The sequence below is a fragment of the Pongo abelii genome, chromosome 5 (genome assembly GCF_028885655.2).
Source record: "Pongo abelii isolate AG06213 chromosome 5, NHGRI_mPonAbe1-v2.0_pri, whole genome shotgun sequence".
NCBI classification, from domain to species: domain Eukaryota; kingdom Metazoa; phylum Chordata; class Mammalia; order Primates; family Hominidae; genus Pongo; species Pongo abelii.
This window is the reverse complement of record NC_071990.2, coordinates 24,243,368-24,267,662: the sequence shown is the minus strand read 5'-3', so window position 1 is coordinate 24,267,662 and position 24,295 is coordinate 24,243,368. Positions and strand designations below refer to the sequence as shown.

General features: G+C 38.5%; 1 protein-coding gene across 2 annotated transcripts in view; it reads left to right on the top strand.

Moving 5' to 3' along the window:
- DCDC2 (doublecortin domain containing 2) overlaps window positions 1–24,295 on the top strand; it is a 192,060-nt gene extending 167,765 nt beyond the window's left edge. For both annotated transcript variants that reach the window (XM_054557285.2, XM_003780521.5), the window contains 2 exons: window positions 19,919–20,221; window positions 23,742–24,295. In XM_054557285.2, the coding sequence (XP_054413260.1) occupies window positions 19,919–20,221; window positions 23,742–23,846 (408 nt within the window). In that variant the 3' untranslated portion in view covers window positions 23,847–24,295. The remainder of the gene's footprint in view (window positions 1–19,918; window positions 20,222–23,741) is intronic.

The window sequence follows — 24,295 nt, the reverse complement described above, 5'->3', positions numbered from 1 at the left end:
TCTCTTTCTGAGATGACCTGCCCAGAGAGGAGGAATCTAGAGAGGCAGTCTGGCTACAGTGGCTTTGAGGAGCTGCAGTGGGCTCCACCTAGTTCGAAGCTTCCCCGTGGCTTTGTTTACACTGTGAGGGGAAAACCACCTACTCAAGCCTTAGTAATGGCGGACATCCCTCCCCCCACCAAGCTTGAGTGTCCCAGGTCGACTTCAGACTGCTGTGCTGGCAGTGAGAATTTCAAGCCAGTAGATCTTAGCTTACTGGGCTCCATAGGGGTGGGATCCACTGAGCTAGACCACTTGGCTCCCTGGCTTCAGCCCCCTTTCCAGGGGAGTGAACAGTTCATTCTCGCTGGTGTTCCAGGCACCACTGGGGTATGAAAAAAAACTGCAGCTAGCTCGGTGTCTGCCCAAATGGCTGCCCAGTTTTGTGCTTGAAACCCAGGGCCTTGGTGGTGTAGGCACCTGAGGGAATCTCCTGGTCTGCGGGTTGCAAAGACTGTGGGAAAAATGTAGCATCTGGGCTGGAATGCACCATTCCTCATGGCACAGTCCCTCAGGGCTTCCCTTGGCTAGGGGAGGGAGTTCCCCAACCCCTCGTGCTTCCTGAGTGAGGCAGCGCCCCACCCTGCTTCAGCTCACCTTCTGTGGGCTGCGCCCATTGTCTAACCAGTCCCAATGAGATGAGCCGGGTACCTCGGCTGGGAATGCAGAAATCACTGGCCTTCTGTGTTGATCTCACTGGGAGCTGCAGACCAGAGCTGTTCCTATTTGGCCATCTTCAGAAAAGCATTTTTTTAAAAAATGCCATTATTTTCTTGCCTTTAGGGTCCTTGAAATTGTTTTGGTTGGAATTTGTTTTTCATAAAGGAATTGCCTGTATAAATGTAAGTCAAATATTTGCTATGTGTGTATTGATTTTCTTTCTTAGGCCAGTAGAACACTGTACTTCTAGGAGTTGTGTGTGTGTGTGTGAGTATATACATACTCACATGTGCTTATAGAAGGGACTAAGTAGTGTTAATTTTTTCTAAATGATGGAAGAAATAAAAGTCAGCTATGCTTTTTAATATAATACATCAAGCTTCCTTACAATTCTCAGTGGAGGATTGGAGTTTAGGTGAGGAGGGGGAAATGATAATCCCAGACTTGGGAAAGGGGAGAAGTCACTAGGAACTGCCACTTGTCCTCTGACTACTATATGATATTTTTTTTCTAAAAGCAGATTTCACCATCTGACAAATTCCATAGGTGATCTTCTCAATTGTATTTGTCTTAACAGTTCAGCAGTGAAATTGCTGCTTGATGATTCCACAGGCATTTTCTGCAAGTGTCGCCTTCCTGATGAAAAGCCTAACATGGTAAAAATCATGCAGATTTCAAAAATCCAATTTATTATCCAGGATTAGCTATAACTAATAATTTTTCATAAACTCCAGTTATAGGTATTTTTTCCTGAGGGAAAGTGAAACTTTAAGTCTTCTGTGAAGCCATAATTAAATAGTATATTTTCAGACAAAGAAGAGTGATCATCATGTATATACAACACCTGATAGCTGAAGAAACCAAGACTAATTTATATTACAAAGTCAAAATGTCAAATACTAAGAGAAAATCATGGCCTTATTAGCAAAAGAGAGATCTCTCTGTTAATCACTTATTTAACAACTTGCAAATCTGTGAGAGATATTTCTTTACTTTGACGTTTGATTATCCTCAGGAAGGGGAGTTGAGAGGGAAAACTGATCTCTGATAATACTCGAACAGCCTTGGATGCATGTCTGCAGGGCTTGATTTCTTATTTAACTTGTGAGTGCTAGCTTATCAAAATGCAGGTATGCAGGAGATACTGAGAAACAGATTGGTAAAAGCTGGGCAATATCAACAAATTGGTATGTGCTTGAAGAAACCAAAACCAGGTAAGCAAAGGTTAGAATTACTTTCTTCTTGGACTCTCTTGGTCATAACATTGGGATTGTCTAGTTTATTTGTTCGATACGAGGTGCTTATGAAGTCAGGTTACAGCCATTGTCTATGGTCTGCTGGCGTTTACATCCTAAGCAGCTATATTATAAATATGGAAAACTAAAAGTGTAGAGAAATTCGTTGAAAGCCCATTAGTTTCATTATAGTAAGACCAACTCTGCAACAGCCCACAATGGTGATCTGTATTAAACAATAGCTACCATTGATTAAGTACCTACTGAGTGCCAGGTACTGGACTAGGGATTTTTATTTCTCTCGTTTAATTGTGAAAACAACCCTGTAAGATAGGTCTTATTGGAGCTGGGTGTGGTAGCTCATGCCTGTAATCCCAGCATTCTGGGAGGCTGAGGTGGTCTGGATCACCTAAAGTCAGGAGTGTTCGAGACCAGCCTGGCCAACACCGTGAAACCTGGTCTCTACTGAAAATACAAAAAATTAACCAGGCGTGGTGACGGGTACCTGTAATTCCAGATAATCGGGAGGCTGAGGCACGAGAACCGCTTGAATCTGGGAGGTAGAGGTTGCAGTGAGCAGAGATCGTGCCACCTCACTGTAGTCTGGGTGACACAGCGAGACTCCGTCTCAAAAAAGAAACTGGATAAGTCTTATCAGTCTTATTCTATTTACCTACTTATCTACCTATCTATAAATACACAAAGGAAGTGAGCTCATGAGGTGAAATTATTTGCTCAAGGCTGTACCACGTTAATTAGAGGAAATGGGACTTAAATGCAGACTATCCAAATTAAACGCAGACAAGTGATCTGAGGAGAGAGTATTGCATTAAAAAAAAAAAAAGCCAATTGTTAACCCAGAAAGGAAAAAAAATCCTAATTGAGAAAGGAAATATAGTCATGGTATACTACTTGTCTTAGCTAGAAAAGATACTTAAATACACTTTCTCTAAGGCCATTAGCTAGTTAATGTCTGTTTTCCTGTCATCTAAATGATCTGTGTTGTGATTTTGGTCAAACGGCCATGAAGAAGGAAGTTGTATGTGCCTGTGTGTGTGTGTACGTGTATATGTAAGTATCATGTGCAAATTGGCCAGGTTATTTATCCATTCCTGAGAAGCAGATTAAGTTTTAGAAGTCAGTATCAAGGCTTTCATTGGGAGGCCATTCTCCACGGGTCTGTTGTGATTCTGCCCATCTTGTGAGCAGAGGCACTACTGGCCTTTGTTCTGGACCATCGCTTCAGGGATGTTTGTACAGTGAATGGCCTTGGAAGACAGAGAGAGTGATTTCTTCCAGAACCATCATTCTCAACTTGTGATTTTGCCTCAAAGGGATATATGGCGATTTCTGGGACCACTTTTGGTGTAATAACTGGGGGAGTACTATGGGCATCTAGAGGATGGTGGCCAGGGCTGCTCCTAATTATCTTGTAATGCACATGACAGTCTTCACAACAAAAAGTTCTGCAGCCCAGAATGTCAATAGAGCTGAGATTGGGAAACTCTGCTCTGGGACAAAGGCTAGGTTTCTTTATTGTCCAGTATGACAAAGACAATGTCTCCCTATGGTGCAAAGATCAGGCAAGTTTACTGCCCATTGTAAAAGATTTAATCCCATTGACTTGTACACTTAAGAGTGGTTAAAATGGTAAATTTTATGTAATATGTATTTTACTATAATAACAATATTAAAAAAAAAAGTTTGGGTTCCCTAAGCTTGAGATTCTTCTCCTAAAATGCAAACTAATGTGTGCATACCTAGTCCCCTTCTCATTGTGGGAATTGGGCCTTGGGTGCAAATGCTGTTTTGGCTACTGCTATTGCGTGAGCAATAAAGTCCTTTGTCACTGACTCAGTAGTCTCATGTTTCCTGCCAACACCCATGAAACTGTGGCATGCTAACTTGTCTCTTGCTAGCAGGGTACAACTTCATACCTTTCACAGTCCTTGATAGCCTCTCCTGGTACCATCTAGCATGCATGTTTGTGTGTGCACATACAGGTATATTTGCATGTGTATGTTACGCATTGTGGACTAATTCCAGCTAAGAAAGAGTCTGAGCTCTGCTCCAAGGTCCAGACTCTTTTCATTAGTTAGAGACAAATTAATGATGATGGACCTGGTAGTACTTCCAAACCCATGGAAAAACAGAAGAATGTTCACATTGTTGAATGCATTTAGGGAGGCCAGAACAAAACATCTTTTCTTAGAGGTGAGTTTGGGTCTAATAAGCCTAAGATTCTCTTTCAAAACTAACCTGTTTTTTGTATGCATGTTCCAAGTCAATCTGGGGTTGGCCATCAGCAGTGGAACAAGTGCCTGATTAGCAGATGCCTGTGATTGCTCTGGCACTGATGACCCTGTGTCAATACGCCCCATTTATATGATGGTGCTTTTCCAAGCTAAGGAAGTAAGAAATGAGTCTGCTCCATTTTAGTTAAGTAAACTGCCCCTAGTAATTAAGAATCAGGCAAGAGAATTCACCATCTCAGAAACACAGACCAATAACTATGAAATAACCAAATACACAATTGTATTTTTAGAGTTTGTTTAATTTGACAGAACCGAGTGGAAGATGAAGATAGTAACTTTGGAGTGATTTTGGTTTGTTTTATTGCTTTTCCCATTTGTAGTTGATTTTGACTAATAAAATAATGAGAATTGAAAAATGTTTTTATGCTAAGTGGTTTCATTAAATAGCATTTAACCCAGCATCATGAACATTAAAACAGTAAAATAATTTTTTTAAATTGGAGGTTGTGATACATACATTTTCTTATTTATTTAAAATTTATTTTTAATCAGAATTATACACGTTTTAAAAAGTCAATCAGTTCAACAAAGATTATAACAAAAATAGCAGCCATTTGCCACACCCCTCCTCACCACAATTCCTGTTTCATACAGTTAGCTGATTTGAACTAGTTTAGCTATTTCTCATGGAATACTGCTATATTCCTAATTCCCTCCCCCATTTCAATACCTCTGAGGTGCTTGGTTCTTACAAGTGATGGCATCTCATAGTTTAATTTAAAATTATTTAAAAAATTATTTTAATTAAACTTTTTAATTTAAAAAATTCTTTTAGATGACATAAAAAATGGAGATCCCTTTAATTGGGTGGTATCTCAAATTTGATAAATCTTGATTTTATTTGTTTTGATTTATTAACTTTTTGGATTTATCTTTGTATTTATCTTGATTTACTAACTTTTTATGTAATTACGATGGAAGATGATTATTTAGATTTTTTCCCAAACTCCTTCCCCCTATCAAAAATAGGGCCACATACATACAAACACATACAGATACCTTTCCCTTTCTTTTTTCTTTCCACTATAATTTTGTAATACTTTTGGCTAAGTTAATATCTCTACATTATTTCTACTATGTAAGTATTATTCTTAGTTGAATCATTTAGTGTACTCTAGTTACATTTCCTTTCTTGGGTAACTCTTTTTCCCTCTTGCCTAGGTTAATAATTACCTATTCTTTCACTTGCTTTGTTTTCTATGTACCTATTACTAAGCCATCTCCAAACTCTGCAAGAGCTTACTGTCCTCTTTGATACATTCATATACATTCAGTGATACTGAAATCTTCATTTTATTTTTTTCTCAATTCCTCTAGTCAGCTGCCTCAAGCTGGTAAGTTGTTCTCTAGATCTGCTTTTCAGAGTTATCCTGGTATTTTTCTTCACCATTATTTTGAGAATTTCCTTTGCTTCCTCAGTGGATGGTTCTCTTCTTTTTTTGGATTCTATGTCTTCCGCTATCTTGGTTACACCTTCATTTTTTTGTGGAACTCACCTCTAGTTGCCTTCAGACAAAAGCTTCATGGGAGACACATTTTTCTGAGACTTTGCATGTCTGAAAATACCTTTTTTTTTTTCTCTAATCAAACTTGACTGTAAGTATGGCGAGGTATACAATTCTAGGGTTGATATAATTTCTCTCAGAATTTTGAGGGGATTCTTCAATTTTCCTTTCCATTCAGAATGGTAGTTAAGAAGTTTGATGGCATTCTGTTTCTTTAAATGTAAACCTTTTTCCTTTCTCTGAAGGCTTTTAGACTATTTTCTTTGTTCCTGGTGTTCTGGAAATTTCCAATTATGTGTCTTGGTATGGGCGTTTTTGCTTATTGGACTGGGTACTCAATGGGCTTTTTAATTCTTAAAATATATGCTTTCAGTTTTGGAAAAAAATTGTTTCTTTGATAATTTTCTTCTCTTCATTTCCCCACTCTTTCCAGAAGTCCAGGTATTTGAATATAGGACCTCCCCGAGTGATTATCTAATTGTCTCTCCTACTTTTCATCTCTGTGGATTTTTAACTTTCTCACTTAAAAAAATAAAAGCCTCAACTTTTATCTTCCTTTGATTATTTCCTAGTCATTTTATTTTTAACATCTAAGAGCTCTTTCACATTCTCTGAATGTTCCTTTTTTAGCATCCTATTCTTGTTTTATAAATGTGATATCTTCCCTTTTCTCTCTGAGGATTAATGTTGTATTATTTTACACTTTCCTTTCCTGCACTATGTTTTTTTCTTCTGAGTTTCTTTTTTGGTTTCTTTGTCTCTGTGTTTTGATCTCTGTATCCATGTCAGAGTCTTTTTTTGGCTGTCTGGTTAGATTTGAGAGTGAGTTATTAAGGACACACTGTGTGCATAGGTAGGGGAGGTGTCCTGTAGGGTGATTGGTTTTGGCCATTTCATTGGCAGGTCTCCTTCAAGTTTTAGTATCTGTAAGTATTGCTCTTTTGGGGTCTATATCCTTTGAGAGGAATCTTTCAATCTTTTGCCTTGTTGGTAGGAACCTAGCTGTCAACATTTTGGGATCTGATTGTGAGAAAGAGGCATGGATCCGTTTCAGTATAGTGCCCTTGTTCTGAGCTGTATTTGAGTCCAATTTCCCTAAAGTTCAACATCTCCAGATAATAAACCTCCCATATTTCTCAAAGGAGGTGATCTCAGGGGATCTATTTGCTTCTTTTAAAGGCTCTCAGCCAATCCACCTGTTTTTAGCCACAGTTATCTATGCCCCTTATTTCAGAGACAGATGGTGCCTCCATCCCCAAGCCTTCTCTAGGTTTTTAAGCATGCAAAGGCTTGCTTCTTGGCTTCCCTTTCTGCAGTCTCACATTTTAGCTTCCTCAGGTCTCCTGTCATCCATCCATTTGCCCCACATCCATTTGCTTTACTCTTTCCCAAATTTTATGGTTGATATTCCCTTTCCACTCTTCTGTGTCCTTACGGGTTCATCCTTTTAAAGTTGTCTTAACTGATGCTTCAGAGGGGCATCAGAAAGGAGCTAAGAAAAAACACATTTGTTCAATCTGCTGTGTTTAACCGGAAACCACTTTCATAATGATACATCAGAGCAGTTTTCCTAGAATCTACAATAGGGATTGGAGCATGTGAGTAGATTTTCTATGAGGGAATCGTCTGGCTGGCACAGGGCTAACAACATCTACATCTCTTCAGTAGGCCGTGTGTTCTTCAGACTTCCACAGGCTGCAGCACTCCCTATGCCTATCATCTGTCTTCAATTATAAATTTATGTTTTTTGACCTGCCCCTGGGATCATTTGAGCTTGTGACTATTGGTCTACACATACATAATATAATGCCATTTTAAAGAATCTGCAGCTTAGAGGCTGTAACCAGAAATAGGTTTAAAAACCAAATATGCCTGTTGCCCTAGTTTTATTCTCCGTGTTCTGACTTGGTCTCATCATTGACTGTACCTGCAACTAATGGAGAATCAGCAGCTACCTGCAGCTCCTCTTGTGAAAGACAAGTAAGATGAAGAGCTTTTTGTCTTGCTTTTCCATATACGATAAAATATACAGAAAGATAAAGGAGGCTGTTTTCTGTGACAGATTTCCCAAATCGACTTCAATGAAATGCATTTACTAAACAGTTATAAAATATTTAGAACCAGAAGGGAACCTGACCTAAGCTTCTTATTTTGCCATTGAAGAAACAAAACCCCACAGTGGAGAAAGCCATTTTCCCTCAGAGACATGATCTGTTGGTAGTAGAACTAGCATAGGGGTCCTGTCTTCCAGTTTGGTCCTCTCCCTGTACATCTTAAAGAAGAGAAGTGAGAAGATTAGGGGCTTCTAATTAGCCCATAAATGGCAACATATTCTGAGGGCCACTCAACCTTCACTGCTGTCTTTGAACTAAAAGGGATTATGTGTAAATGGTATATTTATCATTATTTTCAAGTCATATACTCTTACTGAATCATATTTATATTAGGCATTAACAAGCATTGCTCACGGCTAGAAGGGTTAGAATAAGAATGATTAGAGTTCTTAATTTATCTATGCATCGTCAGTAAGGCTTTTTGTGGCATCATGTTTGTAGATTTGTATTTAAATGATAGAAATGGTGTTAAACGTTAAAATGTAGCCCTCAGGGATTTCTGATATAAATGAAAGAAAATCAACATTTACTTCTAACTTGAGAAAATTTAATGGGGAATTTTTTTCTTTTTTTTGTATATTTTTATTATACTTTAAGTTCTAGGGTACATGTGCACAATGGGCAGATTTGTTACATATGTATACATGTGCCATATTGGTGTGCTGCACCCATTAACTTATCATTTACATTAGGTATATCTCCTAATGCTATCCCTCCCCCTCTCCCCCAACCCCACAAGGACAAAAAACCAAACATCGCATGTTCTCACTCATAGGTGGGAATTGAACAATGAGAATTTTTTTCTAATGATGATTAAATATATTCATGCCATCTAAGTGTGTTTTCAGTTTATCATATATTCTCATATGGGTGTCACAGGAACTGGTGGGGCTTAAAGGGACCGGGTTGGACAGCTTCCAGATGACTGGCCACAGCTTCACTTTTCTTCTGTACTTAGAGGGTCTTGTCTCCGAATATAACCACCCTTTTTGTGGCTTCAAATCACATCTAAACCTTTTTTTTTTTTCTTTTTTTTTTTTCTGTGAAAGTAAGCCTCTGAAAGCTGAAAGCAAGAAGTGGTACTTTGCTATCATAAAAAATTGAAACTGATTATTTCAAAACACCTCATTCAACTTGGATAGGAGATGATTTTAGTTTCCATGGGAACAGAAATAATAAAAACAAGTATGATAACTTCTGTATTTTCAACATCTATGCCTGAATGCTGCCATAAAATCCACAGAAATATCTTCTACCCCAAAACCTATAACAAATCCACACACTTACCCAAATTTGAAACTTCATAAATGTTACATGGAAAAAATGGACATCTAAGGTAGTCTTTTTCATTTTTATTGATTTCCAATTTCTAGGTCTAGGTTATTTTAGGGAGAGAGAACTAATGGGTGGCAATGAGGAGGAGGGTTGGGTGGTGAGACAGGATATCTTGACTAAAAAATTCTAACTTGTGCTGTTATTTGTGATAGTATAGGCCTTAAACATTAAAATAATATCCCTCAGGAATTCTGATGTAAATATAAGAAATATCACATTTACTGCTAAAGTGGGCTGGACATGAGCTGTGGTCTCTCTTTAGATGGCTTCCCCGTTTTTAATTTTTGTTGCTGCTGTTACTGTCAGAGGTGTGTGATATGAGTTTAAAGTCTAAGTCATTTGGGCAGCCCCATCTGCCTGTGGAAATACCTTCCAAGTAATTGATGCTTTCAATATTTTGCGGCTTATTTCCATATAATTTTCATATTCCATCTTCTTTCCCCTTACCACTCAGGAATCCTGAGTTAACCTTAGTAACTGCATGCATATTCTCTAGAAAACCTGAATACTTAACGATTTCCCCTGAGCCCCGTCCCTGCTAGGATGTAGCCAGAGGTAATAACTACCAGACCTTTTCTGTCTTCCCATACAAATCAACCATTTTCTCAGAATGTCAGTTACAAAATAAATAGCAAGATACACATGGAGGCAAACTCAGGCAAAATACACTCAAAATGCCAACGCTGGTGTCAAGGAGAAAAGCTGGTACAGCTTTTCTAATAATAAATATTTTGAGCAATTACTTATAATAAATAATGTGTTTTTTAAAGGTAGAAGTCCTGTCTTATAAAAACCTCTCTGTTTAAGGGTACGTTTTGTCTGTAATTGTACATATATTTTTAATATGTGTAACATGCCCATTAATCTAGTTGCATTCTGGATGTGTGCCAGAGAGGCTGTGAGGCTGGAATCATCTAGGTTTAAATGACTTCTGCGATCATTGTTTATACCATTATGTACATCAGTTTAATGGGGATTTAAGACAGAGTATAATGAGTACCCTTTTTTGACTCCAGCAAAACAGAAGAATTGTGCTTTACAGAGTATAGCATTACACAATTACTCATAGGCGTGAGCTAGTCCTGAAATTTCAAGATGTATGTACTCCTTAGAGAAACAATTTCTATCTGAAAACAGGTTCTCTTAAAAATTTTCATCACAAAATTGGCTGAAAATTGACGTAAATGTCAGGGGGATGAAGACTTTGAGCATAAAGTATAAAATATAAAAAAAAAACTTTCCGATTTATTGCTTTTGCAGTGATGGGTTTCTTTTTATGACATTGACTCTTAAACAGTGGCATGGTGATGTAATTAGAATAAATCTTGTAGAACTGTCTTTACGGCCAGAAATCATTTTGTCAACAGTCAGTCCTTCCATTGTCTTCCAACTTTCAGTAAATTGGTAACTTTTAAGATAAAAACGCCACCTTCATTTAAAGAGGCATGATTTCAGGGCACTATTACAGTAAGAACTGTTAACCCAAAATGATTTTTTAAGTGGCATATTCATGAGCATATTGCATTATATGTGATTTACAGCCCTACTGTGCACAGCGTCATCTGGGGACCAGCACTGTCAGCATCACAGGAGCTGAGAGAGATGCAGAGGCTCTGAACTTGTGACTCATACTCTGCATTTGACAAGATCCCCAGGTGACAGTGAGGCACTGGTCTTGGAGCCACTAGGCTGGAAGTAACTCTTGAACATACATTGAATTTAACATAAATATGTCTTTGTTCTGTACTTTATCTTAGGAAAATAGTTATTACAATCCAATGGTCAAAGAATTCAAATCCTTTTGTCACTAGTTGGAGAATTTTGGACAAGTTTACCTAATTCCCTATGCTTCAGTTTCCTCATCTGCAAATTAGGATCATCATCGTGTTTTTTCTAAATAATTGTTGTGAGGTTAGTGTAAATATGATTACGCATATGACGTGCTTAGGCCATAGCACCAGGTACCTGGCAAGCTCTGGATAAATGTGAGCCTTGTCATCAGTGCCTTCCTGAAGGCACATATGAGGCTGACTTTTATCTGTGGGAGCACATTTGTGTCTTATTCAAGACGAATATCCAGAGTCAGTGGTGGTGGGAACAAAGATGAATAACAAAAAGCCCTTACTTCAAGACACTGCCAGAAGACCTCCATAGTGCCAGGGCTGATATTTCCCCATTATTCTATAATCATTCCAAGTATTTTGGGGGTATCTACTCAATAGCAATTTATGTTCACTATCTTTTTTTGCACATAAATAGAGAATAACTGCACAGTGTGGTTAGAATGTACTAGAGGTATCTTAGCAAGTATTAGGAGGGCACAGGTGAGGAGTGACGGCCACCTGAGGGAGCAGGAAGGCTTTCTGGAGAAGGTGGTTCTACCCATGGGGAAGGAAGGGCATGAGTAATAGCATGGCACAGCCAGTGGCCCAGGGCTCTCGCAGTTTCTTCCACAGAGGACTCTTCCCCACTCCAAACTTCTGTCTGGGAAGGTCTGGGTTTGGCCTTCTTTCCCTGCCACATCCAGCCAGTCCTCTTTCCATTGCTGAGGAACCCAACTTCCCTATTTTTTTAAGGAAATAGAGGAGGGATGGGAGAGTGAGGGTGTTGGTAAGAGAGGTGAAAGAATATTAGTATGAGCATGCGTGGGGCTGGGGAGGGAAGGTATTAGTATATTAGTTTACTATGGCTGCCATAACAAAACACTGCAGACTAGGGGGCTTAAACAGCAGACATTTATTTTCTCACAGCTCTGGAGGTCCAAAGTCTGAGATCAAGGTGTTGGCAGGGTTGGTTTGTTCTCAGGCCTCTCTTGGCTTGACATGAGTCAGATTGGATTAGGGCCACCCTCATGACCTAATTTTAACTTAAATTGCCTCCAAATACAGTCACTTTATGAGGTACTGGGGTTAAGACTTTGACATAATAATTGTGAGGGAGGGCACAATCCAGCCTCAGAAAGTGAGAAGATGGGGTTTGTCTCTGATTTGATGCTGCTTAACAGATGGAAAGGATAATATTCAGGGAGCAGAGTCAGCTTTTGAAGTTTGAGTCTGTAAGAAACATGATCAGTGATGAGCAGAGCGGGGAGAAAAGCAGAGACATGGCTCCCAGCTCAGCCCAGCAGCCCCTCTGCCTCATTATCCATTGGTTATAGATTAGAGGTTGGCCTTAGCCAGGTGCCTCGTTACCATGGTGACCAGTTTTTCAGCTACCGAGGACCACTGTTCTTCAATAAGCAGTTGTGTGTGTGTGTGCACATGCATGCATGTGCACACAGGTATGTGTGTTTGTGATGCTGATGAAAGATATTTTCATCTACTGGCCGTGTAACCCTTGGCAACTTGCTTTATGTCTCTGGCTCAATTTCCCATTCTATACAATGGAAATGATAATCACATCTGCCCACAGGTTGGGAAGATAAAATGAGAAACTGCATGTGAAAGTACTCTAAGAAACACAATATGCTACCTAAATGTTTGGCATTATTTATTACATCCATAACTGGCTACTGCCAACCTGTCATTCCAATGGAAGATAGAGTCATTTGTTGCTTAAGTGCATATACTAATTTATGGAAATTATCCTTGTTTAGTATCTCTTGTTTGTACATTCATATTACTTTCACAAGTATTAATAGATAGCAGTTTGGAAACAACAAAAAGCTATTGGATGGTAAATTTGTTGTGAAAAATGGATGCCAAGGAACTTGGAAGCAAAGAATAAACATAACTGAGAGTGAGGATGATTAGTCCATATGAATCAGACCCAACAGTCTTAATGGACTAAAAGTTCCCAGGGCTGGTGATAGCGCTGAGTTTGTGTGAGGGGTACCAGATTCCTCTTCAGTAGTTTTGCTACAGCGCAGTGAGAAAGGAGTGAAGGGGCTGCAGGAAGGGTGCAACTTGTTCCTCCTTTGCCTCTTGTATTTCTTTTTTATCCTAAAGAATAGTTATGTAGAGGGAGTGCCCTTTTCCTTCTTTGCAGACTCTCACCATGGTACAGATTTTATCTGTGTGTATATATGTGTGTGTATGGATGGGTGTAAAACCCAGTGTTCCTTCTGGGGATGATTTGATTGATGTATACACTGGAAACATCTTTAATAATTTAATGTCTGCTTCAAAGGAGATTACACCAAAAAGCACATTGCTTTTCATTTATTCATTACAGATCTGTCATAGCAGCATTTTTTTTTTTTGCCCTGAATTGTAGTGTCGTTGTAATAATAAATTTTGTTCCAGACTCAGGATATTTTAAAGGTTTATAAGCCTTTTAACTAATGTTACCATCTGATTTAAATTGATCAAATTGGTATTTCAACACCATAATCTTGCATTTCTTAAAGTTGAGCTAACCAGATGTGGCTTCTTTTGATGACTACTAAAATAGCTGTGCTGGGAAAGTCTAATAGGAATAATGGGATGAAAGCATAATACTGCTTGTTAGTACTGGTGGTAATAATGACTACGAGACAGGGCCTGAATTTAGGGCCAGTTGTCTTCTTCCCTAAAAAGAAATTAGGGTATATATCAGCCCTTTGCTTTAAAAGGAGAAAAAAATGTATATGTGTTTGGGAATTCTGGATAAAGAGGTAAGGCTGAGAAATATAAAACTAAAAACTAATATGTTATTTTGCAATTTTTAGATATAAATCCAGATGTGAGGAGAGGAAAATGGACATTTTCTTACTTAGGTGTGATTGTCTTAACATACTTCAGCAAGTACTGGTAATACATTCTCAGAGAGGCGAGGACCATTTCCAGAATCCTAAAAAGTTACAGTAAATTATGAGTTTTTTTGTTATTATTTTATTAAATGTTACACAACTTCTCTTTAAAACTAAAAGAAAAGCTGTTCTGAATAATAGGGCAAGTTTAGGCACAGTGAGGACCAAAACCATTTCTAGGAGACTGATTTATAATTATCCAATTTTCAGAGGTAATTTAAAAAGAAATCTTTTCCTATTGGCCATTAGTACTGTAGTATTTCGGGAGTTTTGTTATGTACTGCTTCAGGTACTCTGCTAGACAATTCTTATAATAATGTTTCCTTCCTAGATCACACCAAAAGTCAGTGATAGAAATTCCCAAATATTTTGTTTTCAGGTCAGTAATTTTTTTTTTTTTTTTTTTTTTTTTTTGAGACAGAGTCTCTCTCTGTGGCCCAGGCTGGAGTGCAGTGGTGCAATCTCGGCTCACTGCAACCTCCACCTCCTGGGTTCAAGCAATTCTGCCTCAGCCTCCTGAGTAGCTGGGATTACAGACATGCACCACCAAGCCCGGCTAATTTTTTGTATTTTAGTAGAGACAGGGTTTCATCATGTTGTCCCCAGGGTGGTCTAGAACTCCCGAGCTCAGTCAATCCTCCCACCTCAGCTTCCAAAGCGCTAGGATTACGAGCGTGAGCCACCGTGCCCAGCCTCAGGTCAGTAATTCTTTGAACAGTAAAAGTAATGTTGCCTACTGCAGATCTCATATGTTCTGGCCATTGAAAGTACATGTGAGTGTCCTTATAGTAGCAAGTTGTTTGGTTATTAATTTAAGGAAAGATACTAGGACTTTGGGACAAGACTGCCTTTGGTTTACACCCTAGCCCTACTTGGTCACTTGCCCTGTGATGTGGGAAGTGTGATGCGATTTCTCATTTACTCTCTTTGTCTAAAGAGTATAGGAAACAACTCATAGGGCTATTGTGAGAGTTGCATGAAATGCTGCGTGTGATGTTTGGCACAGAGCGGTGCTTAGCCTTTACACTCCATTTGCCCCTCCTTTCTCACCTGTCACTACGTGCAAACACTGTAGACACAGAGTTGTAGAAGTCTCTATGGCCAAACAACCCACTGGGAAGCACTCCTTTCCCGACACATGCCCTTAACTGTTTCTCGCCTCATTCCACATTGTCATGTGATTTGTTTACGCATCTTTCCTGCTCATTGTGCTCTGCGCTCTTTGATCTCGGAGACAGTGGTATTTATCTCTGAATGCCGGGAATGCTCAGTACTGCTTAACACAGATGGGTGCCCTTGGCCCAATCACTGAAGTCATGAGGCCTGAGAGTCCCTTATGTGTCTCTCAAGGTCCCACAATGACCAGGTATGTTATTCTGCAGAGTCCACGGAAGGAAACTTGTCTCTGGGCCAAAGGTCCACAGGGCTTTTCCTGGCTGCTTCTGACTTGTTCGTGGGGAGCCATCCACCATGTTTCCTCTGAGCTGGTTAATTATACTTTCTTCCCCCTTGGAAGTCCCCTCTCTGTCTTAGTGTCTTGGTAAAGGAAAACTCTCGACTTCCTGGTGTGGGCTCCTTTCCTGAACTCCCTAGAAGTCCTTGCTCTTCAGCAATGCAGAATGTAATCTTTGGCTCAGTACATTTCCTCTGCTCCATTTTATTTCTTTTTGTGGTAATATATTCCTAATGGATATTTACTGTCTTAACCAGTTTTAAGTGTACATACAGTTCAGTGGTATGAAACACATTCATAATGTTGTGTAACTACCACCACCAACCAGCTCCAAACCTCTTTTCGTCTTGCAAAACTGAAACTCCATACCCATTAAACAAGAACTCCCCATTTCTCCCTCCCTCAACCTGGCAACTACCATTTTACTCTGTGCTCTATGATTCTGACTACTCTATGTACCTCACGTAGGTAGAATCATACGGTATTTGTCTTTTTGTGTGACTGGCTTATTTCACTTAGCATAATATCTCTGTTTCACCCACTTTGTATCAGAATTTTCTTTCTTTGTATGGCTGAATAATATTCCATTGTATGGATATACTACATTTTGATTATCCACTCATCTTTTGATGAACGTTTGGGTTGCTTCTGCATTTTAAGCTATTGTGAATAATTCTCCTATAAACTTGGGTGTACAAATATCTCTTCAAGTCCCTGCTTTCAGTTCTTTTGGGTATTTACCCAGATGTGCAGTTGCTAGATCATATGGTAATTCTATTTTGAACTTTTTGAGGAACCACCATACTGTTTTTCAGGTGGCTGTAGCATTTTGCATCCTCACCAAAAATGCCCAGGAGTTCCAATTGCTCCATATCCTTGTCAATGCTTGTTTTCTTCTTTTCTTTTTTTTTTTTTGTCATCGTAATAGGTGTTAGGTAGTATTTTATTGCAGTTTTAATTTGTATTTCCCTAATTATTAGTAATATTGAGGATCTTTTCATGTGATTATTGGCCATTTGTATATCTTCTTTGCAGAAATGTCTATTCAAGTACTTTGCACATTTTCGAATGAGGCTTTTTGTTGTTGTTGAGTTTTGGTGTTCTCTGTATATTCTGGATATAAAGCCTTTATCAGATAAATGATTTGCAAATATTTCCTTCCATTCTATGGGTTGCCTTTTTACTCTGTTGGTATTGTCTTTTGATGTACAAAATTTTAAAATTTTTATGAAGTCCTATTTATGTATTTTTGTTGTTGTTGTTGCCTGTGTCTTTGGTGTCATGTGTAAGAAATCACCACCAACTCCAATGCCAAAAAGCTTTTGCCCTATGTTTTCCTCTAAGAGTTTTATAGTTTTCGGTTTTACATTTAGGTCTTTCATTCATTTTGGAGTTATTTTTTGTACATATGTTAGGTAAGGATACAACTTCATTCTTTTGCATGTAGATATCCAGTTTTCCCAGCACAATTTGTGGAAAGACTGTCCTTTCCCTACTGAATGGTCTTGGCACCCTTGTCGGAACCATTTGACCATATATGTGAAGGTTTATTTCTGGACTCTGTTCTATTCCATTGGTCTATACGTCTGTCTTAATACCAGGACCACTCTGGTTTTGGTTATTGTACCTTTGCAGTAAGCTTTGAAATAAAGAAGTGGGAATTCTCCAACTTTGTCCTCTTTCAAAATTGTTTTGGCTACTCAGGGTCCCTTGAGATTCAATATGACTTATTGGATGGGTTTTTCTATTTCTGCAAAAAATGACAGGGATTGCATTGAATCTGTAGATCATTTTGGATAATATTGACCTCTTAATATTAAGTATTCTAATACATTAACATGGGACATGTTTCCATTTATTTATGTTTTTTAAATTTTCTTTTGGCATTGTTTTGTATTTTTCATTGCACAAGTCTTTCACCTCACTGGCTAATTCCTAAGTATTTTATTCCTTTTGATGCTATTGTAAATGAAATTGTTTCTGTAATCTCCTTCCAGATTGTTCATCGTTAGTGTATAGAAATGCAAGTCATTTTCATGTGTGATGTATTCTCCTCTGTTCTGTTTTTATAATGACAACGCCCATCTTTCCCTTGCCAAGCTCTCCTCTCCTTATCACTTCAAGTGTGTGTGTCTCAGTGCCTTACTTAGCTTGTTCTCTTTGGGGAGAGGGTGAGACGGGTCTGGTGGGCAAATTGGAAATGTTATTCTCTTTGTTAGAGATTGAAGACTTTTCTCACTTTCAGTCATTTAGGTCACATGCATTAAACACCACAAACTTCTTACCAAGCATTGTGAGTTATGTTCATAAATCTTTTGCCTTTTAGCATACCAGCTGGCAGATCCATACTCCTCTGGACCTGAGTTTCTGTCCATCATTCTGCCTTTGTGAGGGACCCACCGTGACGACATGCTCAGGGATAGTTAGGACTCTCTACTGTTTGACCTTAAGCATCCAAATAAAATTTGAACAGCCTAGGCTCACAGTGTCGTTTAATCTGCATAATGACAAACATTGTGGTTTTTTCAATATCTAAGAACAACTAGTTTTTTCCTTCATTTAAAAAATACACATTTGGTATCATATAATTAAATCTGAGACTTTATTTTTGACAGAAGATAAGAATTACTACTAGTCCCAACTCTTCTTCAAAATAATGTGTGGAATTTTATTCTGAACTTTTAGTCTACTCCCCTTCATTTACTTCCTTACTTCCAAAACTGAAAGCATTATGTTAACTTTTGTAATGACACAAAAGTGGTCAATTGTTTCGTCAGTTAGAAGAGATGGGCTTCTAGAGTTGGAAGAGGGGGTCAGGGCTAATTGGGTTCCAAACTCTCATTTTACAGGGAAGGAGATTTAAGTGACCTGTCCAATGTCAGGTAGCTACAAAAAGGCAATAATGAGATCTTAACACCAAATAAATCCTTCTACCCTACCATTAAAAAAAACCCTGTTATTTTATTGATAGCATTGAAGAAATATGGTGGCTCCAGGAGAGAATGTATTGTAACAGATGGGAAGGGATTTCCATGTTTTTTAGGATCTGTGATGTGCCAGAAACTATGACACTTTATATAACTTTTCTCTAATCTTCATGGAAGTTTTGTTACATTCCCATTTTACAAATGGTGAATCTGAAACTCACCAAAGTTAGGTAACAGCCAGTAAGTGCCTGTTCAGGACTTGAACCTGGGTTTTTCTCCAAAGTCTTGGCTCTGAAAGCTGGCCTCCTGTTCCCTACCCTAACCCCTTTTTGTTTGTTTGTTTGTTTTTTGAGATAGAGTCTCGCTCTGTCACCCAGGCTGGAGTACGTAGTGCTATCTGGGCTCACTGCAAGCTCCGCCTCCCGGGTTCACGCCATTCTCCTGCCTCAGCCTCCCGAGTAGCTGGGACTACAGGCGCCCGCCACCACACCCAGCTAATTTTTTGTATTTTTAGTAGGGACGGGGTTTCACCGCATTAGCCAGGATGGTCTCGATCTCCTGACCTTGTGATCCACCCGCCTCGGCCTCCCAAAGTGCTGGGATTACAGGCATGAGTCACCATGCCCAGCCTCCTGTTCCCTCTTGAAGCAGATTTATGTGTATCAAAATAACAGTAGAACAGTGAAATGCCTGATTAAGGTTTATAAAATTCTTTAGCATTTATTCTTCTTTTTCTTTTTTTTTTTTTAGATGGAGTCTTGCTTTGTTGCCCAGGCTGGAGTGCAGTGGCGTGATCTTGGCCCAAGTGGCTGGGACAGGTGCCTGCCACCATGCCCGGCTAATTTTTTGTATTTTTAGTAGAGACGGGGTTTCACCGTGTAGCCAGGATGGTCTCAATCTCCTGACCTCGTGATTCGCCCGCCTCAGCCTCCCAAAGTGCTGGGATTACAGGCGTGAACCACCAAGCCCGGCCCCCAGCATTTATTATTCTTATAGAGAGGGCATATGGTTTCTTGACCTTAGATCTGCAGGAAAATCAGTTATTGTATTTAGAAATAAGCTGTCAGCTTCCTTAGGCATTGTGGGGAAAACTGTCTACATTCCACTCAGAAAACATGAATTCACACCCTGGTGCCATTGCCCTCATCCTTAGCCCTGAGGATGATAATTTTTCCACAAAGACTTTTTTTTTTTAAACCTCCTCCTCTGGGCCAGGTACTTCACTAGACACTGGCCAAGGACCTTGTGGTTTGGCTTTCTATCTGCCATGGGGGTTACAAGCACTGGTTCTGGTGTCACAGGCTTAGTTCAAACTCTGGCTCTTTCTGTGGGATCTTGGGCTCTCCCTGTTGAGTTTTCTCATCTGCAAAATGGGAATGATACCAATCTGAAAGGATTGTTGTGAGGATTAAATGAGGGAATGCTTGTAACATGTGGCATGTGGTAGGTACCCAGTAAACGTAGGCACATTCTATACTGTAAAGTACTATGCAAATGTAAGAATGTTTTACTTGACTGTAATATAAGTATTACATTACTATGATGTGCAGTGGAAATTTTCTGTTATGCTTCTTACTTTTATCCATTATTCCTTTTGATCCATCAGAGGCCAGCAGAAATAGTAGATGAGGAAGAAGATGGAGAGAAGGCAAACAAGGATGCAGAAAAGAAAGAAGACTTTGCAGGAATGAATGGTGACCTTGAAGAGGAAGGGGATAGGGAGGCTACAGATGCCCCTGAGCAAGTCGAGGAGATTCTGGATCACAGTGAGCAGCAGGCAGGCCCTGCTCGTGTAAATGGAGGCACCGATGAGGAAAATGGTGAGGAGCTGGATCAGGTTAATAATGAGCTTCAACTGGTCCTAGACAAGGAAAGAAAGTCTCAAGGAGCTGGCAGTGGACAAGATGAGGTATCTCTATTGCTTTTGCTTGTTTATGTGAATGCATGAATACGTGTGTGTGTACATGCGTGCATTCAGAGAATTAACCAAGTGTTTAGGACTTGTATTGAAACCACTTATGGTTGAGTAGGAAAGATTGAATACCATTTAATCCCTTTATTTACTAGTTATTTCAACCATTTAACAACTACTGCCATTGACCTATCTGACAGTTCGTGTCTGCCCTTCCACCATTCATACATTTAGCCATTCACCCATCCATCTATCTACCTCCTGCCTCATTTTACAAGAAAATGTACAGAGCCTTCTAAAAACATACATAATCAAAGAAAGAAATATAGAAAAGTAAGTTGAGATCAGAGAAGGTAGAAACCAAAAAAGAATATCAAGACCAGTGAGACCTAGACATGAAATAAGGAATACTTTCTCTATTATGAGTTACTTCTTTGATCTCTAGAAGTACTGAAGTTAGTTTGCTTTTTTCTACTTTAAATAGATTAATCAAATTAAGCGTTCAACACATTAGGCACTTGGGTAGTATACAGTTTTGTTTATTATACAAAGAGGATAAAGAAATATGTGGTGAAAATAAAAGAACAGAAAAAGTAATATCTGGTGAAACCTCTCTTTTCCTAGCCTGTTCTTCCATGTCTGACCCTGGAGTTGGATACTCATCAGTCCTGGCATTCTTCCATGGGACAGTATGATCCTGTTGCTGCCAGGCTCAAGTTGAGTCTCACAGCATAAGAGGCAGGATGGTCTCCATAACATTCTCACCATCTGCCTATCCCATCCCTTCCTGTCTATCCATCAGATCAGGGTCCACCTCCCTCAAGGCTGTAACTGCTGAAGTGGGCCTTGGACTACTCATTCCTAATACCCACTATGATCACTGAGGTCTACGTGATTATTTATTATTGATGGATCTGATTTATCTTGCTTAGGGAAAGCAAGTTTAGCAGTGGCAAAATGCAAAATGTTCTGGTGGCCAGGTTTCAGTAACAGTACAAAGTTATCTGCAATCCACTATATGAGTTATTCAAAATGTTCTTAACATCTAAATGAAAATGCTCAGCATGTCACTCATTTTATCTTTTCTCAAGGTGAGATAATCACAGTCCTATAAGAAATTCCCCATATGTAGTTCTACATAGTCCTCAGTGTCATTTATATGGCACCTGTAATAGTAGGTTTCATACAACTCTTTGTTGTAGTAGCTTTTGATGAAAGCTTACAAAATGAAATCAAAGTGTAATTCTATGTGGGACTAGATAGTAAGATCCAAGCATGATTTTTTTCCAGTGGTCTAGCTTAATTCAACATATGACATAAATAGATTTTACAGAAATGAATGGATTGCCTGTCTTTCCATCTTCCATAAATATAACTTTAAAAAATAATCCTGTAATTTGCAATGACATGAATAAACCTGGAGGATATTATGTTAAGTGAAATTAGCCAACCAAAGAAAGACATATGATCTCGCTTATATGTGTAATCTAAAAAAAGTTAAACTCATAGAAGTAGAAGGTAGAATGGTGGTTGCCAGGGACTGAGTACAGGGTTGGAGAGATGTTGGTCAAATGATACAAAATTTCTGTTAGAAAGGAGGAATAAGTTCAAGAGATCTGTTGTAGAGTAAGGTGTCTAAAGTATAATAACAATGTATTGTATACTTGAAAATCACTAACAGAGTAGATTTGAAGTGTTCTCACCCCAAAAGATAAGTATGTGAGGTAAGGTATATGTTAATTAACTCAAGCCATTCCACAATGGATACATATTTCAAAACATCATTTTGTATGCTATAAACATACAATTTTTATTTGCCTATTATGATAAATGAATACTTTTTTAAAGGGGAAAAATAGGCTTTTGATAGGAATTGGGCATCCATCAAGATCAAGGTTATGTAATTTGGCATTGGCCTGTGGTATGTAATGAGGGTGAATCTAAATTCTTGGGAATTCAAATAAGGAAGTGCCTAGTTTGTGATTTTTTTTTTGAGACAACATCTAATTAGGGACTTTTTTTTTTTGAGACAAGGTCTCACTCTGCTACCCAGGCTGGAGTTCAGTGGCATGATCACAGCTCACTGCAGCTTTGACCTCCTGGGCTCAAGTGATCCTCCCACTTCATCCTCCTGTGATAGCTGGGACCACAGGTGCCACCATGCCAGGCTATATATACATTTTTTTTAATATGGAGGAAGTCTCCCTCCCTGTGTTGCACAGGCTGGTTTTTAACTCCTGGGCTCAAGCAATCCTCTTGCCTTGACCTCTCAAAGTGATGAGATTACAGCCATGTGCCACCATGCCCAGCCTAATTAGGGATTAGTAACAGAGCAGTCACTCAGAAGGAGATTTAATCTTATTTGACTCATCTCTTTCTTATAACAATGATATATTTTATCGTGTTCTCCCTAACATATTAGTATAGGTATATTTTAAGCATACTGAAATATATGAAAAACCAAATTTATGTGAATTGTAAGTTAAAAATGAATAATTAACTTTTACAGAAGGACTGTCTACTAATAAAATGACTAGAAATTCTGTTCACCGTGTAACATTTTGTTCCATGTAACAATTCTTGTACAAAGCGAGATATGATTGTAGGAAAACACCAGGAAATACAGAGAATTTACAAGAAACAATTGACATTTATTGAGATTGAACTTGTACTATATTCAAGATACGATTTGAGACATTTCACAAAGGAACAATGTGAAATAAGACACAGCACCAGTTATATATATATATAAAATTTCTTTTTCAAAGCATCAGTCATGTCCTGTGTGGTTTGGGGAACCTGGAGCTACTCTGTCCCCCAGACTGGGTGCCCTTGTGGGGGCTGTGGAGCCTCTAGGATTTCATAGAGCAGAATTTGCAAACCAGCTAGTTCTAATCTCACCCACTCAGTTTTCAGTGTAGTTGGGGAAAGGTGAGTTGTACATGAGACAATGTCATTATTAACAGGAAAAACCCAAGTGGCAGGAGCAATAGTTGTTGTTGGAGAAATGCTGCCTCCACATTTTGATTTTCTGTCTTTTTCTTATCTACTTGCTACTTGATGGTACTTGGTACCGTATTCACAATGAATTTGTGAATTCTAGGAGGAAACTAAAATTAGGAGAATGTCCCTGAATTTTTTCTTCATTTGTCTCTGAAAATGCTAAACTGAAAATTATAACTATGTTGAAGAAAAGCTCAAAGAGAAATCAAGAAAAAATGAGAAAAATAAAGCCTGCAGCATACAAAATGAGTCACTGCCTTTCAAGCACTAGTAGATTATGAACCCTAAAAAGACTTTTGTATAAGTGTTGAGAAAACAGTATGTCCACTGGGTAATGATAGACAAAAAAAAAAAAAAAAAAAAAAAAAGAAAAAACAGAGGGAACCCCAGGAACTCTTTTTAGTTAAATATTTACATAATTAAGTAGAATCTTGAGTAATTTTTTCTTTATAAATGTCATTACCTTTGTGAACCAAACAGCTAAATACCTTTGTTTGGATCTATTTTCTTCTAGGCTGATGTAGACCCTCAAAGACCACCAAGGCCAGAAGTAAAAATTACTAGTCCAGAAGAAGATGAAAACAACGAACAAAACAAGGACTATGCTGCCGTGGCTTAGAAGATTTTTGAAAAGAGAGTATATGGATCGCAAGAAAAATGAAGGGTTATAATACTTGAGAGATAAGCACATAGTTATTGCTGAATATAATGTGACACTGTGGTCGAGTACTACCTACTGAATTTTAACATTAGAAGCTTAGTGGAAAGACCAGATAACTTTAAATGGCTACTAAAGGATAATTACTTATTTTTATTGCATGTGTTTTAAAAAGTCATATAGAAATATTAAATAAGATGGACAGAGGAGAATTTGCACTGGAAGACAATTTGCCACTTGTATTTGTAAAGGATGAAAAATAGGATCACTCTTATTGTACGCTTTATTATAAGTTTAGAAGGCAGTTTATTCTAAAGAATTTTTCTCTAGGAAGGCGTAGAATTTTAAATAACTGGTAATAGGAAAGCATGTACTATTTTCTTAAAGCAATAAACTCTTGAATGAACAAA